The sequence below is a fragment of the Rhinolophus hipposideros genome, assembly GCF_964194185.1.
Source record: "Rhinolophus hipposideros genome assembly, chromosome: X".
Lineage (NCBI taxonomy): Eukaryota > Metazoa > Chordata > Mammalia > Chiroptera > Rhinolophidae > Rhinolophus > Rhinolophus hipposideros.
In genome coordinates, this window is record NC_138046.1 from 21,995,757 (window position 1) to 22,015,956 (window position 20,200).

Here is a 20,200-nt window from a genome sequence, read left to right on the forward strand (position 1 = left end):
GACTCTCTTGTAGGCAGCATATGTAAAGGACCTTGTTTTCTGATCCATTCAGCCACCCTATGTCTTTTGAGGAGCATTTGTTCTATTAAATTTAAAGTAATTGTTGATAGATATGTAGTTATGGCCATTTCATTATTCATATTTTTTGATCTTTGTTTTTCTTCTTAAAGAAGTCCCTTTAACAGTTTTTGTAATACGAGTTTGGTGGTGATGACCCCCTGTAGCTTTTCCTTGTCTGGTAAGTTATTTATCTGTCCTTTGATTCTAAATAGCTTTCCTGGATAGAGTAATCTTGGCTGTAGGTCCTTGCTTTTTCATCATTTTGAATATTTCCTGTCAATCCCCATCTGGCCTGCAAAGTTTCTGTTGAGAAATAAACTGACAGTCTTATGGGTGCTCCCTTGTAGGTAACAAACTGCTTGTCTCTTGCTGTTTTTAAGATTCCCTCTTTGTATTTAACCTTTGGCATTTTAATTATGACATGTCTTGGTGTGGGCCTCTTTGCATTCATCTTGTTTGGGACTCTGCACCTCCTGGGCTTGTATTGTCTGTTTCCTTTCACCAGGTTAGGAAAGTTTTCCATCATTATTTCTTCAAGTAGGTTTTTCAATTTTTTGCTTTCTCTCTTCTCCTTCTGGTACCCCTATGATGCAAATGTTGGTACACTTGATGTTGTCCCAAGAGACCCCTTAAACCATCCTTTTTAAAATTTCTTTCTTACTGTTCTGATTGGGTGTTTTCTGGTACCTTATCTTCCAAATTGCTGATTTGATCCTCTGCTTCATGTAACTTACTGTTGATTTCCCTCTAATGTATTCTCTATTTTAGTTATTGTATTGTTCATTTCTGACTGGTTCTTTTCATGTTTTCTATCTCTGTTTTTGTTTCCTATATCTTTGTTGAAGTTTTCACTGAGATCAATGACCATCCTTATAACCAGTGTTTTGAAATCTGCATCTGGTATATTGCTTGTGTCCATTTAGTGTAGTTCTTTTTCTGAAGCTTTGTTTTGTTCTTTAATTTGGGAGATTTTTTTTTTGTCTTTCCATTTTGGCTGCCTACCTGTTTTGTTTCCATGTTTTAGGTAGAACTGCTGTGTCCCATGTCTTAGTAGAGTGGCCTTATGTAGTAGGTGTCCTGTGGGGCCTAGTGTTGCAGTATCCATGGTCACCCGAACCAGGAGCTCCAGGCATGTTCCTTGTGTGGGTTGTATGCACCTTCCTATTGTAGTTGAGTCTTGAATGCTGTTGGCAGGTCAATGGGAGGGATTGACCCTTAAGCTGGTTGGTTGTGAGGACTGGCCTTGACTACAGTGGGGCTGACTCTATGGAGCAGGACTCAATGTAACAGGGCTCTGGTGCCTGCCCAGTCTATCCTTTGGGTGTGTCATTTGTGGAGGTGGTTGGGTGGTGCTCTGGTGTAGTCTGAAGCTGGCCATGAGGTATGTTGGTTCTGAGTCCTCTTGGCAGGCGCTCTGGTGCAGGCCAAGGTCAACAACTGCCTGTGCCCTGCCTGGGGTGACGTAATATGAGCTACAAATTGATCTGCAGATGGTTGCCACTTGTGCTGGGTTTGGAGGTGCCTGGAAGAGGCTAAGATGCAAACTGAGGCCAGCTGCCACTACTGCTGGGCTTGGGGCTGCTTAGGAAGAAGTATGGGGCACACCAAATGCCAAATGCTGCTTGTTTAGGGTTTGTGAATCTTTGACATATTTTCGGAAAGTTTGCAGCACGAGCCAAGACAGGCTGTTTGAATAGAAAAGTCACTGGAAATGGCTTGGGTGGGCCTGCAAATTGGGTTGGACAGGATCTCAAGGAATCAGCAAGGTGGGGTGAATGGTGTTAGCCAGGTTGATGGAGAGTAAGAAATGGTGCCCACCTAAGTCTTCATGCTGGGTGGGGGGCGAGCCCAACAAAGGGACAATGGCATGTGCCAGTACCTCTATCTGTGAGAAAGCTGCCCCTCCAGCCCTTGCCCTGCAGCCAGACAGTGCAGTTCCTCCTTTTATGTCCCTGGTGCGTTTTGAGCTGCTGTCCCAGCTCTGAAGCTCAGAGTGAGTCAATCAGCGAGTAAGTCCATGTGCGGGCCCTTTAAGAGGCATGCCTGGAACTCCATCAGCCCTCCATCTCACTCATCTTTAATTTCTGCTGTTTTCCATAGGCAGAAGTTGTGGGGACTTGTCTTCCTCGCACTGGAACTGTGGGCTGGGGAACTCGGTGTGGGGCTGGGACCTGTTGCTCCTCAGGGCTACCTCCACAACCGAGCTATTCCTTCTGTTTTTTAACATGGGTGTGGAACCATACCATTTCATGTCTCTGTCCTTCCTACCAGTCCTGAAGTGGCTTCTTCTGTATGTCCTTTGTTTTAGGACTTCGGTTCAGCTAGACTTCAGATGATTCTCAATGATGGTTTTTCTGTAGTTTAGTTGCAATTTTGAGGAGGCAAGCACAGCATTTACTTACTCCACTACCCTGATTGATTGATGTATATTGATCTTGTATCATACAACCTGCAATCCTTTATATGATTACTAGCTCTAATAGATTTTTTTTTTAGATTCTTTACAATTTTCTACGTATAAAATCATACCATCTATGAATAGGGATATTTTTGCTTCTTCTTTTCCAATATGAATACATTTTATTTCTTTCCCTTGCCTAATTGGCCTGGCTAGAATCTCTAGTACAATGTTGAATTGAAGTGGTAAGAGTTGTCATCTTTGTCTTGTTTCTGATCTTAAGTAGAAATCTTTCAGTCTTATAGTACTAAATTTGATATTAGTCCTAGCTTTTTCATAGATATCCTGTCAGAGGTGAGGAAATTACTTTCTATTCCTAGTTTATTGAGCGTTTTTATCATTACAGGATATTGAATTTTGTGAAATGCTTGTCCTACATCTATTGAAATTAATATGTGTTTTTTTGTCCTTTGTTCTTGTCATGTGGGGTAGCACGTGGGGTCTCAGCTCCTGCTCCCCACATAAGACTGTAGGATATGGTGAGGCCAAAAAGGAACACCCACAGAGTCATAGATAGGGGAGTCACCACTATAATCTCACTGGCGGCTGGGTTGGAGACACAGGAAACAGGATCCACATGATCTGCAACCTGCCGTCCACTTCTCTCTCTCTCTGCCAACCAACCTCACTTGCTAGCTGCAATCCGCCGTGCTAACTGCAATCTGCGCTTGCTAGCTCAGCCACCATCTTCTTGCTAGCCCCCATTTTCTGCTAGCATAGCCACGGCAGTTGTATTAATAGACAATGGCTCACTGGTTACAGCTGATGGCCAACTAGCCACAGCTGATGGCCATCCAATCACAGTTGATGGCCATTTACTACCTGAGCCAGCACCTTTCCACGTGAGGCCGAGAGCCTGGAAACTGCACTCCTGGCTCTGTCCCCACAGTTCTATTAACACAGCGTATTACATTGATTGATTTTCATATGTTGAACCAACCTTGAATTCCTGGAAGAAATCTCACTTGGTCATTGTAAATACTTTTTTTTATATGTTGTTGAATTTAGTTTATGAGTTTTTTGTTGAGGATTTTTTGTTATTGTGGTAAAATACACATTATTGTCACGCAACAGCCTAGCCAACTGTCCCCCCGCACCTTTCCTTAAAGAAAGAAGAGTCTGTGAGACTGTGCCTTTCTGGGACCTTGCTTCACCCCTGTGCTTATGCTTCATGCCTGTCTGGCCCCCAAAAGATGACCAGTCAGCCAATGACAAGTAAGATTCCCCACGGGGGGGACAACTCAAGCCAGGCGCAGTTGAGCGGGGACCAACAGGAAAACTCACGGGGTCGATAGAGGTGGGCACAGCCCACCTCCCCCAGTTGAGGAGAGCTTCTGGCTATGTGACTACATTCCTTCCCACAACCTGCTTGGGAAGTGAGCCAATGATGTAGTAACATCAGTTCTCCTTCCATTCTTTTTTTTTTTTTTTAATTAATTTTATTGGGGTGACAATTGTTAGTAAATTTACATAGATTTCAGGTGTACAATTCTGTATTACATCGTCTATAAATCCCATTGTGTGTTCACCACCCAGAGTCAGTTCTCCTTCCATCACCATATATTTGATCCCCTTTACCCTCATCACCCACCCCCCACCCCCTTACCCTCTGGTAACCACTAAATTATTGTCTGTGTCTATGAGTTTTTCTTTCTCATTTGTTTGTCTTGTTCTTTTTGGTCTATATACCACATATCAGTGAAATCATAGGGTTCTCTGCTTTTTCTGTCTGACTTGTTTCACTTAGCATTATTCTCTCGAGATCCATCCATGTTGTCACAAATGTTCCTATATCATCTTTCCTTAACGCCGAATAGTATTCCATTGTGTATATGTACCACAACTTCTTTATCCATTCATCTATCGAAGGACATTTTGGTTGTTTCCATGTCTTGGCCACCGTAAACAAAGCTGCAATGAACATTGGAGTACACGTGTCTCTATAGAGAAATGCTTTTATATTTTTGGGGTAGATACCCAGGAGAGCGATTGCTGGGTCATATGGTAATTCTATTCGTAATTTCTTGAGGAACCTCCACACTGCCTTCCATAGCGGCTGCACCAGTCTGCATTCCCACCAACAGTGTATGAGAGTTCCTTTTTCTCCACAGCCTCTCCAACACTTGTTACTATTTGTTTTGTTGATGAAAGCCATTCTGACTGGGGTGAGGTGATATCTCATTGTGGTTTTCATTTGCATTTCTCTGATGATTAGCGATGTTGAGCATTTTTTCATATGTCTATTTGCCATTTGTATATCCTCTTTGGAGAAATGTCTCTTCAGGTCCTCTGTCCATTTTTCAATTGGGTTGTTTGTTTTTTTGTTGTTGAGTTTCATGAGTTCCTTGTATATTTTGGATATTAGCCCCTTATCAGAGGAACTGTTTGCGAAAATCTTCTCCCATTCAGTTGGTTGCCTCATTATTTTGTCAATAGTTTCTTTTGCTGTGCAGAAGCTTTTCAGTTTCATATAATCCCATTTGTTTATTTTAGTTTTTACTTCCATTGCCTTTGGAGTCAAATTCATAAAATGCTCTTTGAACCCAAGGTCCATAAGTTTAGTACCTATGTTTTCTTCAATGCAGTTTATTGTGTCAGGTCTTATGCTTAAGTCTTTGATCCATTTTGAATTAATTTTGGTACATGGTGACAGGTAGCAGTCCAGTTTCATTCTTTTGCACGTAGCTATCCAATTCTGCCAGCACCATTTATTGAAGAGGCTGTCTTTCATCCATTGTATGTTTTTAGCTTCTTTGTCAAAAATTATCTGTCCATATTTATGTGGTTTTATTTCTGGCTTCTCAATTCTATTCCATTGGTCTATGTGTCTGTTTTTCCGCCAATACCAAGCTGTTTTGATTATTGTAGCCCTGTAGTACAAGGAAAAATCAGGGAGTGTGATACCTCCAGTATTGTTCTTTTTTTTTAATATTGCTTTGGCTATTCGGGGTCTTTTGTGGTTCCAAACAAATCTGATGATTTTTTGTTCTATTTCTTTAAAAAATGCCATTGGGATTTTGATGGGGATTGCATTAAATCTGTATATGGCTTTGGGTAATATGGCCATTTTAACTATGTTGATTCTTCCAATCCATGAGCACGGAATGTCTTTCCATTTCTTTGTGTCTTCTTCAATTTCTTTCAAAAATGTCTTATAGTTTTCAGCATATAAATCCTTCACATCCTTGGTTAAGTTTATTCCTAGGTATTTTATTCTTTTTGCTGCAATTGCAAAAGGAATTGTTTTTTCTATCTCTTTTTCTGAGATTTCATTGTTGGTATATAGGAAAGCAATGGACTTTTGTACGTTGATTTTGTAGCCAGCAACTTTACTATATTCATTGATTGTTTCTAATAGCTTTTTGGTGGAGTCTTTAGGGTTTTCTATGTATAGCATCATGTCATCTGCAAAGAGTGACAATTTAACTTCTTCATTCCCAATTTGGATGCCTTTTATTTCTTTCTCTTGCCTGATAGCTCTGGCGAGGACTTCCAAAACTATGTTGAAAAGCAGAGGTGATAGGGGACAACCTTGTCGTGTTCCTGAACGTAGAGCAAAGGGCTTCAGCTTTTCACCATTAATTATGAGGTTAGCTGAGGGCTTGTCGTATATGGCCTTTATTATGTTGAGGTATTTTCCTTCTATACCAATTTTAGTAAGTGTTTTAATCATAAATGGATGTTGTATCTTATCAAATGCCTTTTCTGCATCAATTGATAGAATCATATGATTTTTGTCCTTTATTTTGTTTATGTGATGTATCACATTGATGGATTTGCGAATGTTGAACCATCCTTGTGCCCCGGGGATGAACCCCACTTGGTCGTGATGAATAATCTTTTTAATGCATTGTTGTATTCGATTTGCTAGAATTTTGTTTAGGATTTTAGCATCTGTATTCATCAGAGATATAGGTCTGTAGTTTTCTTTTTTTGTGTTGTCCTTACCAGGTTTTGGTATCAGGGTAATGTTGGCCTCATAAAATGAGTTAGGGAGTACTGACTCTTCTTCAATTTTTTGGAAGAGTTTGAGCAGGATTGGTATTAGATCCTCTTTGAAGGTTTGGTAGAATTCACTGGTGAAGCCATCTGGTCCAGGACTTTTGATTTTGGGAAGGTTTTTGATGACTGATTCAATTTCCTTACTGGTGATCGGCCTGTTAAGATTTTCCAGTTCTTCCTGATTCAGCCTTGGAAGGCTATATGTTTCTAAGAACTTGTCCATTTCTTCTAAGTTATTAAATTTGGTGGCATATAGTTCTTCATAGTATTCTTGGATAATCCTTTGTATTTCTGTGGTGTCCGTGATAACTTCCCCTTTTTCATTTCTGATTTTGTTAATTAGTGTCTTCTCTCTTTTTATCTTAGTGAGTCTAGCCAAGGGTTTGTCGATTTTGTTAATCTTTTCAAAGAACCAGCTTTTTGTCACATTAATTTTTTCTATTGTCTTTTTGTTCTCTATTTCATTTAGTTCTGCTCTGATTTTTGTTATTTCCTTCTTCTGCTGACCTTGGGTTTCGCTTGTTCTTCTTTTTCTAGTTTTTTAAGGTGTAACATGAGGTTATTTATTTGGGATTTTTCTTGTTTCTTGAGATAGGCCTGTAATGATATAAATTTCCCTCTTAAAACTGCTTTCGCGGCATCCCAAAAATTTTGGTAAGATGTATTTTCATTGTCATTTGTTTCTATGTATCTTTTGAGCTCTCCTCTAATTTCTTCTTTGACCCAGTCGTTCTTTAAAAGTATGTTGTTTAATCTCCATGTATTTGTGTTTTTTCCTGCTTTCTTTTTGCAGTTGATATCCAATTTCAAAGCTTTGTGATCAGAGAATATGCTTGGTATGATTTCAATCTTCTTAAATTTGCTGAGGCTGATTTTGTGTCCCAATATATGGTCTATCCTTGAGAATGTTCCATGTACACTGGAAAAGAATGTATAGTCTGATGTTTTAGGATGAAGTGCTCTATATATGTCAATTATGTCCAATTCATCTAATGTGTCATTTAGGGCTGCGATTTCGTTATTTATCTTCTGTTTGGATGATCTATCCATAGCTGTCAATGATGTATTTAAGTCCCCTAGTATAATTGTGTTTTGGTCAATTTCTCCCTTTAGTTCTGTTAGTAGTTGCTTGGTATATTTCGGTGCTCCCTGATTGGGGGCATAAATATTGACGACTGTTATGTCTTCTTGTTGTATAGTCCCCTTTACCATTATGGAATGTCCATCTTTGTCTCTTGTTATCTTTTTCACCCTGAAGTCTGTTTCATCGGAAATCATTATGGCTACACCTGATTTTTTCTGGGTACCATTTGCTTGAAGTGTCAATTTCCACCCTTTCACTTTGAGTCTATGCTTGTCCTTGTAGCTGAGATGTGTCTCTTGTAGGCAGCATATGGTTGGGTTTAGTTTTTTGATCCAATCTGCTACTCTGTGTCTCTTTATTGGTGAGTTCAGTCCATTTACATTTAGGGTGATTATTGATATGTGAGGATTTCCTGTCATTCTGTCTTTAGTTTTCTGGTAAGGCTGTGTCTCCATTGTTTCTTTGCCTTTTTGTTGTTGTCTGTTATTTCTGTGTGGTAGTATTCTATGATGTTTCCCTCTGTTTCTTCTTTTATTACAGTATATATTTCAGATTTGGATGTTTTTTGAGTGGTTACCCTTGAGTTTATGTAAAAGAAAGTTTGATATTTAGAGTATTCCAGTTTCTTCAGTACGCTTACTTTCTCTATTCCCATATTCCAGTTCAGGCCTTTACGCTCCCCCTTTTTATGTTTCGGTTGCCACAAGTTGTCCCTGTTGATGGTGGTCTAATAGCCTCCTTTAGTATTTCTTGTAGTGCAGGTCGTGTATTAGAAAATTCCCTCAGCTTCTGGATGTCTGGAAAGGTCTTTATTCCTCCTTCATATCTAAAGGAGATCTTTGCTGGATATATTATTCTTGGCTCATGATTTCTCTCTTTCAATAGTTTGAATATTTGGTTCCATTCCCTCCTAGCTTGTAGAGTTTCTGCTGAAAAATCTGATGATAATCTAATGGGCTTTCCTTTGTAAGTTACCGTCTTCTTTTCCCTGGCTGCCTTGAGGATTCTTTCTTTGTCATTGATTTTAGACAGCTTCAATACAATGTGCCTTGGTGAAGGCCTGTTGGGATTGAGGTAATTAGGTGTTCTATTTGCTTCTTGGATTCGAGGATCCAGTTCTGTCCACAAGTTTGGGAAGTTCTCATCGACAATTTGTTTGAATATATTCTCTGTTCCCTTCCCTCTTTCTTCTCCTTCTGGTATACCCATTATTCTTATATTGCTCTTTCTGATGGAGTCAGAAAGTTCTTGTAGAGTTCTTTCATTTCTTTTAAGTCTCAAGTCTCTTTCTTCTTCCCTCTGTGTAAATTCCAGGTTCCTATCTTCGATGTCACTGATTCTTTCCTCCATCTGTTCAACTCTACTACCTAAGCTGGATATTTTATTGTTAATTTCTTCTATTGAGTTCTTAATCTCCAGAAATTCTATTTGGTTCTTTTTCAATATTTCAATCTCTTTTGTAAAATGCTCATGGTGTTCTTTGATTGTGTTTCTGAGTTCATTAAACTGCCTTTCTGTGTTTTCTTGCATCTCGTTCAGTTTTTTCAGAATTGCGATCTTGAATTCTCTGTCATTTAAATCACAAAGGTCCATATCTCCAAGATCCTTTTCTGGAGACTTTTCACTTTCTTTCTGAGCTATCTTGTTGCCTTGGTTATTCATGGCAATCACTGATTTACTATTTCTCTTCCTAGACATCTACAGGAGTGTCTTCTGCAACAGGCTGATAGGTATGCGAAGAGCTTTTGGAGTTCCAAAGCTCTTTCTGCACCAGATTCAGAGCCCGTTTGTTTCAGCAGTTCTGTTTACTCCTGCAGGGATCCGCCCAGATAGGTGGGGCCAGGGGCGGGGTGAGTTGTGAGAGGTGGCCCAGAGCAATGGCGGCGACCACCGCCACAGCCAGTCCTGCTTCCACAGCTCCCTCCCCTTTGCCGGAACTAGTTGAGCTGCGAATCTGTGTCTGCAGTCCACAGTTCTCAGAGCAGCAAATATTCTGTCCTTTGATCCGACACTGCTACTTTATCGCTTCTAGCACCGGGCAGGTGGGGGCGGGGCGAGCTCTGGGAGGGTAGGGAGGGGGCGGCTAGTCTCCGTGCCTAGGGCTTCCGTTCTCCGCTCGGCAGTGAGGGCTTAAACCACTGATTTCAGCCCTCTTCCCTCAGTCTTTGCTCCGAGGTCTGCCGTGAGCGAGCGTTGGGTTCAGCGGTTTTGTATGCTGCCCCCTCAGCCCTGTGGGCCGTAAGCGGAGCCCTAGCAGTCCGAGTCCTTCCCTCTCCCGCAACGGCGGTAGTTCCGGGAGCAGCGGGCTCCGAGCACTGAGCTAGGTCTGTGTCCTGCGCCCGCCCGGCTCCGTCTCCGCACTTCTCCTCTCCCTCCTCCCCCGCTCGCGCGATTCACCCACCTGGAGGTGAATTCAGTAGTCGGCCTCTTCGTCTTGCCTGTCTGCTGTGCAAGGAGTCCTTTGTGGAGTTATTGTTGTCCGATTCGTTGTAAATTCCAGGGGAGCGTTACAGAGGCTCACCTCACGCCGCCATTTTTTTTTCTCCAAATACTTCTTGGGCTCTAGCGGAGAAATGGTGACTCGGGGGACCTTGGAGACATATGGGGGCAAACTGAGGAGTGTGGATTCAGAGGGAGGACTGGAGGAAAGCTCTCCTTCCATTCTTAACAATAGGTTTTAGCATGAAGGATTTGTTCCTGGGGAGGCACATATCATAGTTGTTAAGACATCATAGGACTTTCTGCTCTGGCTGTTAGCAGGCAAGTGTGATTGATTTGAATCAGTTTTTTGATATGATGTATGAGACTCACAGACCGTGGAAAAAACAATGCTACTTCCTTGTGCGATTATCAATAAAAGCCACCAGTTGTCTTGATTCTGGGCTCCAGTCTCTTGTCAGGCTGAGAGACCTCCTGGCCTTCTGAGATTTAACTACATTAAGTCTCTGTTTCTTTCTTTCTTAAAACTTAACCGAGTGCCGCACCTTCTCGTTCCCTTACTGCCCATGTTGCACTGGATGCGACAACACATAACATAAAATTCACCATTTTAAGGTATCCAACTCAGTAGCATTTAGTACATTCACAATGTTGTGTAATCATCAGCACTATGCAGTTCCGGAACACTTTCATTACCCCAAAAGGAAACCCTATACACTTGAAGCAGTCACTCCTCATTCTCCCTTGCCCCTAGCCCTTGGCAACCACTTATCTACTTTCTGTTTTTATGGATTTACCTATTCTGAATTTTGTTGAGAGTTTTTACATCTATATTCCTAAGGAATATTTGTCCACAGTTTTTGCCCAGGTAGGAAGTGAAAATGGCTTGGGTGAAATCCTTTCTTCTTTGAGAATGAGTATTTCGAATTCTTTATCAGTAAGAAATCTGTAAAGAGGGGGCCTCGTATTTCTATCAAACACTTATTCAAAGGCCCCTTTATACCCTCTTCATTTGGCAAGAGAGGAACGTGGGCAGAGAAAAGGAGGAAAGCAATCTTTCAGCTTTGTCTCCCTTTTGTCTGACTGAGAAGGAGGGTATTGGGAGGAGGAATACCCAGCATGACCAAATGTAAACATTTGTCTTATTTGCCCTTGAATCTCCCCTTTCTGCTGCCATGTCCAGTTCTTAGTTGCCTCAAATAGCCAGGTTCCAGGATAATATCTCTGAGATCTCTGCTCTCCAGTTGGGACCTTAGATCTTGAGACTACTCTCAAAACTGGTTCCTGTTGGTTGTCCCTTGCCTACAAGCCTTGCTAATTTGCCAGAAGGCATCTACTTGCTTGAGCCACATGTTTTTGTTTGCTAAGGCCTCTCTACGTTACCCTGTCCAAAATCAGTGACCACGAGGAATGTGAAGCCCCAAAGTTATAAAAATGGTGACTCCCTGGAGGCCAAGAAGGGGGTGCACTTTTTGTAGTTTTCAAGTAATACACACAGGCAAGTTCATTATTTAGTGAAGCAGTTTCAGGCAGTAGGGAGTGAAAGGTTACACTTCGATCCTCACCATTCCCCACACTTCCCAAGTCAACCCTACAGTTTTGTTGAGATCTAAAAGTCTCTGGAGACTTTGTGATGGGGGAAATACTTTTTTCTTCAAGGAGGCTTTCTGGCCTCTAGACCCTAAGGGTACTCCCAGACTCAAGGTGATGTTATTGGAGTGTTTTTAGATAGAGAATTTAAGACTTGCTCTGACTTCATGTGCTTTGTATTTCCAGGTGAACTCAAACTTTCCAAGACTTGAATTAATTTACCTGTAGTCAAAAATATCCTTTCTTGGCTCAATTTCTAATTACACATGGGCCTCTCAGTCTTCTTGGCCATTAGGTACCAGCTGACCAAAAGTGCCACGTATTTAGGTGGGGCCAATGTGGCTGACATGCCCTTGACATTCAAATAGGTTTGGAAATAAGTACAGTATTGCTCACATGATGTCAACTTACATGTTTGAAATATAGTGTGTAATATTCGACAAACTCAAGCACATGGTAAGACAGTCATTCTTCTTATGGAGCTAAAGACTCCACTCAGGAATAGAGGAGTGACTTCCCATTGGGGTCTCCTTCTCTGTTGAGGGCTGGCTCAGACTGGGGACCTCTTTGATGAAGAATCCAACCCTTAGGCAAGTAATGGGCTATTTGAATGGTTTCAGAATTTTATTAGACAGGACTACTCTTAACTGCTGCTCTCACTTTTGGGGACAGTCCCCACTAAAGGCCTAAGTTCTTACCCCCACATACACCTGTATGGTTGATAAATGCTACTTGTCATATAAATGCGATGTCATATGTCTATGCATGTAAACGGCCAAACCAAAGAAGACAAATCTCCTGTAAGTAAGTTCCCACTTCTCCCTTCTTCACCCATCGCAGGCCTTAGGGCACTCTTTTCCATTGAATCAGGATGAGACCCTCAATTCAACACTGTTGGCAGTCTAGATCAGTTGTCTGGAGTTAGTATACAAAAAAATAATAATAGCTAATACTTTACTGAGGACTTATGGGTCAGGCACTGGCTAAGTGCAATGCATGCATCATCTCTTTCAATTAACCCAACAGTCTTGTTATAATATTATTCTTATTTTATAGAGAAGGAAACTAAGACCAAACCAAGGGAAGGTCAGTTATCTTTTCCAAGGTCAAATTGGCAGAAGCTGGGATGGAATTCTGGTTTGTCTGACTCCCATAACCGACCTCTTAACCATTACACTATGCCAGTTCATTCACTCACTCAACAAGTATATAATCAGCACCAATTATGTGTTAGCACTGTACTAGGAGCTGGGAATACAGCGGTCAGATCTTCACCCAGTGGAACACGACAATGTGTGGGACTCTTGAAGGAAGAAGCCCTGTGGGGATCAATCACATAACAGTGGATGATACATTCATTTGCTAGCAGGGTGATGGATCCCAAAAATGTGGGAGCTCCAAACTTGAGCATAGGGAATATGTATATATCTATATCTATGTCTATGTCTATGTCTATATCTATAGCTATAGCTATAGCTATAGCTATAGCTATAGCTATTCAAGCCACGAGACAAAGGGGCAATGGTAGAGTTTAAGCTCAACCTTGGTCCTAACAGGGCTCTGTGTTCTTAGCATAGGCCATGGCCCATGGTCAAAGGCTTGAGGTGGAGAACATGTCCCATTTAACTCTGTAATCCTGTGGAGGTCAACCACTTAGGGCCCCCTAATAATAGATCAATCTTACATTTCTCAAGCATCTCATGTCTGCTTGCCTTTTGCCCTTAGCAGCTGGATTTGTGAAGTTCATAGCTCCCAAGGAACCTTGGGAACAGGTCACAGGTGGGGCTGAGCTCACCCTTCCTATAGATACATTTCTCCCTTTTAAAGGGCAAAAGAGATAGATCAAAGGACACCTGGGCCCATTTGCTTGATATGGAGACCTGGGTGAGCTGGAAAGGAAGGGGGAGGAGGGGACTGTGGCAGACTAGAGCTGTGCCATGATTTATTGGCTTGTTTTGCTCCTGCACTTCTGTTTACCCAGCTGGGCCTGCTGCTTCCCAGGGTACCGGTATGTGCACAGCCACTCTGGCCAGCCTTTGGGGTGGTGTCAGAAAGAGCTGTGGACTGGGCCAGCTTCTGGCAAAACTGAGGCAGTGGAGTTTGTGTTTAATGTTTGCAACTTCCCTACCCCAGTGGGCCTTTTCTCAGCAGCATGGGTGAACCTTGAGGACATTATGCTAAATGAAATGAGCCAGTCACAGAAAGATAAATACTGTATAATGCTACTTACATGAAGGACCTAGAGTAGTCCAATTCACAGAGACAGAAAGTAGTATGGTGGTTGCCAGAGGCTCAAGGTAGGGGGGTGGAAGGAGAGTTGTTAAATGTGTGTAGAGTTTCAGTTTGGGAAGACGAAAAGAGTTCTGAAGTAGATGGTCACACAACAATGTGAATGTATTTAATGCCACTGAACTGTACATGTAAAAATGGTTAAAATGGTAAATTTTATGTTACCACAATTTTTTACATTTAGTGTTTGAGAATTAATGTAATTAAGGGTATACACATGAGAAATGAGTGGGGAAAAACATCCTGGTAAAGAGATAAGTGCACCAATGAAAACCTTGCTGGGATTCTACTATATTCTGTCCTACTATGAGAGAGCAGCTGATTTCCATAAAGGAGCAGAGAGAGAGAAAGAAAGAGAGAGAGAGGAAAACAAACAAACAAAAAAAACAAACAAAAAACAGAAGCAAGAGAGGAAGATTGCCCGGGGCTATCAGTGTAAAACAAAAGATACAACAGAATGGAGGTTTCTGAGCTCTGAAAATGTGGCCAGCAAGGAAAGAAGACTCCATCCTGAGGCTATGGTGATCTGGGGTGAGTCCTGAAGCCTATTTGGCCATAGCTGCAGCAAGGCAGGGAGACTTTAGAAGGGAAGGAGGAGGTCTTTTGGACTGGCCTGAGGTAAAAATTGCAGATTCACAAATGCAATCAGCTCCTTAACTCCCCACCACTTCTAAGGCAGAGTGGCTGGGACCAGCCTCTCCTTTACCTCCAATCTCACTCTTTCCAGGATCTACAGGGCCCTTCAAGGTGCCCTTCTTCTTCAGTTAGGCTGCCTGATTGCCCTGGATGGGAAGTTGTGGAGGCAGTACTTCCAGTCCTCACATCCCTAGCAGACCATCCGGGCTCCTGCACACAGGGCCCATGTCCCTGTGGACACACCTGAGTCCAGGAACGACACAAGCAGCAGGGATCCCAGCCCAGGCACGGAGGTAATTAGGCACGTCTTCTCTGCTCCTGAAGTAATGTTTATTTATCTTTCAAATTCTGCCAACCAAAATGGCTTGAGCTGTGATTTACCATCACACCATTATGTCATACTTCCTTACTGCTTTTATGACCAACAAAGACTCCAGGCACAGTAGCCATATTGTGTCCCAGAAAACTCCTGCTCAAATTAAGTCACTATTTTTGGTCCCTGTCGCTGGTCAAACAAGACATCCAAGGGTATTTGCTATTTTAGGGGCACATTTTGAGGCAAATGCAAAAAAAAAAAAAATGAATGTCCCTATTTTGTGACTGAAATTTGCATCTGTCTTTTCACCTTCTTCTGGCAAACATGTTTTATGTTTATTTAAGCAGCGCTTAATAAAAATGTACAGCTGCAAAGCATCTTACAACTCAATGCTTTCTGGTTAAGAAAATTGCCCATAATCATAGTCGACTTTCCTATTCGTAACAGAACATTATTTTTCATCGATGGATGGCTGAAGCCCAATATGTAAATGTTATAAACACAGTGGGAAGCTTATCTGAGGTTGCAAGCACTTCATTCATTCCTTCAATCAGTCAACAAACTTGTTTCGGGGATTTATCATGTGGGGTTTAGGACCTTTTGGAACAGAAGGGAAAGCATGTGATGAGACATGAGAGAGCATGGCAGGTCACTGATATGACAAAGGTATCCATTGTCAGCCACAGTTGATGTGTCATATTGGCTGTAAAGTGTGACAAATAATTTGTTATTGATAATAGTGAATGTACCAAAATTGCTGAATCATTTACTTAGGTATAAGTTGGAATGGTTTCAAGGTTATTTTTGTATAACAGCATCACTCTCATTTGCTTGCATATTAGTATGTTCTAATGAGAGTTAGAGAAAGGGACCCAGTTAATGGCCAGCATATGAAGAATCATGTATTCCCTGAATACACCCATGGGAGTGTGTCACTCATGTGAACATCATCTGTCAGTTGTATCACAGTTTAGAATTATCAGAGTGGCCCACAATTTGTGTGTCATGTCGGGGAGTGGAAAGAGATGAATATGGGGAGGCAGGATATATAGGTGCAGCTTTTCAGAGCTTAAGTAAACACATTTTCAGCTGGATTGGCCACAAATTTTGCAGAACTAATTGTCACTGATATCATAGAGCTATTACATACTGCTCATTTATCAAGTTCCAGTATTTCCCTAATACAGAGTTGGGATCTTAGTTAAATTAGTGATTGTTAGCTCATACTTGTGAATTTAGCCTGTCTTGGAGAACCAACCCCTAATTATACTTATGGCAATCATCTATTTCTAGCACTGGCTGCACTGCATGTTGAGCTCCACAGAAATGAGAATATGACCCAAGAGGCAGTTTCCAGGTTAGGTTTCATGGAGAGATTGTTTTGGAGACCTCATATATCTGTCTTGGAAAACAGATGGGAATTCTCAGTAATGAGGCAAACTAGGAAAGGAAGTTACTAATAATGGACTTGATATGCTATCACTACTGGGCATATGGGGGGGCTGTTGGGGGTACAGAGAAGGGAAGCCTATGTTGCCTTACTTTTCCAATGTAAAATGGATTTCTGGAATTAACCAGAAGATGTTAGGAATAATACCTCACATGCAAATAAAATAAATGATAGGCTTGGTGTTTTGATTTGAAAGGTACTCAAAATGTTTCCCTGCCCCTGAAAATACTCTCCCACTGGTGCTTGATTTTCTAATTTTAGAAATTGTGGTGGAATCACTTTATTTGTTTAAAAACTGTGCTTTGTTCTTTTAACTATTTTTTAAAAATTTTTTTCAAGTGTATGCTTTGGGAAAGAAGGATACTTTAAAAAATAAGTACATTCAGGAATGAACTGGAAGCCTGCTACAATTGTTGTTAAGAAGACAAATTGTGTGTAGATGGAACCTCAGTAATTAATCAATGAGCATCTAGCAGCCAAATATCTGATAGGAAGGAGGAGACCCTCTCCTTGGAGAGGGGGTAAATGACTTCCTTCTGATTGAAAAAGCACTATCCCAGACCTTCTTGCTGCTGACATGCAGATGTACATCTGGCTGTAATCTCTCACTCTCTGCTAGCCTTTGCCAAACTGTGTGGGATAGAAATCCAGTTTCTCCTCCATGTAAAGAGACAGAGAGAAATTGAGTAGTTAGATAGTTAAAATTCTGAGCACTGGCTAGGAGAAGGAACATACCCAAAGCAATAAAAAGACTCTCATTTAAAAACTATAGCTGAATTCAAAAACAATAAAATACTTAGGAATAAATTTAACTAAAGTAAAAGACCTGTACTCAGAAAATTATAAGACACTGAAGAGAGAAATCAAAGAAGATACAAATAAATGGAAACACATACCATGTTCATGGATAGGAACATGTCAATACTACCTAAGGCAATATATGGATTCAATACAATTCCTATCAAACTACCAATGACATTTTTCTCAGAAATAGAACATGTAATCCTAAAATTTATATGGGACCATAAAAGACCCTGAATAGCCATGGCAATCTTGAGAAATAAGAACAAAGTGGGAGGTATCACGTTACCCGATATCAAATCATACTATTACGTTGGTGCAAAAGTAATTGCGGTTTAAAAGGTTAAAAATAATTGCACAAACCTCAATTTTGCACCAACCTAATACAAGGCTATAGTAATCAAAACATCATCGTACTGGCGTAAAAACAGACACATAGATCAATGGAACAGAATAGAAATCCCAGAAACAAATCCATTCCTACATGGTCATTTAACTTACGACAATGGAAGCAAGAATTTACTTTGGGGTAAAGACGGTCTATTTAATAAATGGTGCTGGGAAAACTGGACTGACACATGCAAAAAACTGAAACTGGACCTCCTCCTTACACAATATACACGATATAAAAGAAAAATAAACATATGGGATTACATCAAACTAAAAAGATTTTTCACAGCAAAGGAGACCATCAATAAAACAAAAAGACAGCCTACTTAATGGGAGAAAATATTTGTCAATAATACATCTGATAAGGGGTTAATATCCAAAATTTATGGAAAACTCATTCAACTCAACAACAATAAAACAATCTGATTAAAAAAATGGGCAGAGGACATGAAGAGACATTTTTCTAAAGAGGACATACAGATGGCAAACAGACATATGAAAAAATGCTCAACCTCACTAATCATTAGAGAAATGCAAATAAAATCTGCAATGAGATACCACCTCACCCCAGTCAGAATGGCTATCACCAAACAACAAATGTTGACAAAGAAATCAACAAACAACAAGTGATGGCGAGGCTGTGCACTGTTGGTGAGATTGCAGATTGGTGCAGCCACTATGGAAATCAGTATGGAGGTGTCTCAAAAGACTAGAAATGGAACTACCTTATGACATAGCAATTCCACTCTTAGGTATCTATCCAGAGAGATCCAAGATGGTAATTTGAAAAAATTTATGCACCCCTATGTTTATTGCACCATTATTCACAATAGGCAAGACGTAGAAACAACCAAAATGCCCATCAGCAGATGACTGGATTAAGAACTGTGGTACATTCATACAATGGAGTATTACACAGCCATAAAGAACGAAATCTTACCACTTGCAACAACATGGATGGACCTAGAGAACATTATGCTAAGTGAAATAAGTCAGACAGAGAAAGACAAATATCATATGATCCCACTTATATGTGGAATCTAAAGAACTGAATAAATGAGCAAAGTAATCAGAAACAGTCTCAAAGATATAGAGAAAAAACTGAGGGTTGCTAGATGGGAGTGGGGTGGGGATGAGGGAGACGGTGAGGGGATTAGAAAGCACAAATTGGTAACCACAAGATTGTCATGGGGATATGAAAGACAGTTTGGGGAATATAATCAATAATGTTGTAAAGATTTTGTATGGTTTCAGATGGCCATATGTCTTATTAGGGAGACCACTACCTGGATGATGTAGCTGCCTGACCACTGCACTATAAACCTGAAGCTGAAGCTGAATAAGATTGTATGTCAACTATAATTTTATATATAGAGAGAGAGTCAATGGAATTGTAATAGTTATATATGATGTCAAAGGGGCAATAGATTAGGGGAAGGGAGTTATCACTTTGTGAGGGGTGAAATGTCTAACTATTACATTGTTTTGTACACCTGAAACTAAAAAACAAACAAAAAAAAAACCAAAAAAATAAAAACCTGTGGCTGAAGAAAGATCTGAGCAGTTTAAGCAACTGGTAGAGTTGATTGGGGTGAGGGAGTCTCAAAGCCACGGACAAGCCTTGATACTCTGCAGATGAGCCCAAAAATATTTAAATTGTGTTAAATCTACTCAGTGTTGATGAACATGATAGAATAAATGCGTGATAAAATTTTAAGAGATTTATTTTCACGTAGATGTCCGTGTTTCTATAAATCTTGCTCTAAATTTTATTTTATGTAGAATTGATTTAAATGCAGTTTTATTTATAAAGAATGAAAGCATAATTGAGTGGGGGAAATGTGCCCTGTTTCCTCTCTCTGAGCTGTCCAACCTAAGGGAAGCCTATCATTCTGTCAAAGTGGTGGCAACCTACCCAAATTGCAGGATTAGCACATAGGAGTAAAATAACACCCTTTGAAGTTTTGTCTTCAAAACTTCATAACCTCTAGTTCATAAGTGACAGCAAATACTGCAGTTCCTCAACCTTTGGATTAAATGTTGCAGCCGTCTTTAAAAACGAAAATGTCCCTGGGAATGTTCACATATAACGTTGCTAGTAATCTTAATATGGTGGTTCCCCCAAAATGAGTATTTATCAGTACCATCTGACAATACACACCTTTCATTTATATTAAGAACTTTAAAAGTACAGGAAATTCAGAGAATAATATAGCAAATACTGGTGTTCTTGTCACACACAGTGGAAATACACTACTTATTTACTTTCTCTTCCATTTTCTTAAATAAAAATAATAAAATACTATGGGAAAAGTTGGAGTTCCCTTTATCTCCCACTTCCAGTCAACCCATTTTCCTTAATTTGGTACGTTTCCTTCCAGGCCATGAAAAATACATTATATTGTTATATATGAAGTGAGACAATTAAGTTCATGAACCTGTTGCAACGATGAAACAAACCTTCTTTGATATCAGAGGGATTATTCATTATGAATTTGTACCAACTGGACAAACAGTGAACCAAGTTTACTATTTGGAAGTGCTGAAAAGGCTCTGTGGAAAAGTTAGACAAACCGAACTTTTCGCCAAAAATTCATGGCTCTTCCATCACGACAATGCACCAGCTCACAGGGAACTGTCTGTGAGGGAGTTTTTAGCCAGTAAACAAATAACTCTACTGGAACA

At 40.5% G+C, this 20,200-nt stretch overlaps 1 protein-coding gene across 1 annotated transcript in view; it reads left to right on the forward strand.

Annotated features, from left to right (window-relative positions):
• PABIR2 (PABIR family member 2) overlaps nt 1-19,978 on the forward strand; it is a 129,045-nt gene extending 109,067 nt beyond the window's left edge. The window contains exon 10 of the mRNA XM_081043522.1: nt 19,897-19,978. Coding sequence (XP_080899648.1) covers nt 19,897-19,903 — 7 coding nt within the window. The 3' untranslated portion in view covers nt 19,904-19,978. The remainder of the gene's footprint in view (nt 1-19,896) is intronic.
• Nucleotides 19,979-20,200: the final 222 nt, after the last annotated feature.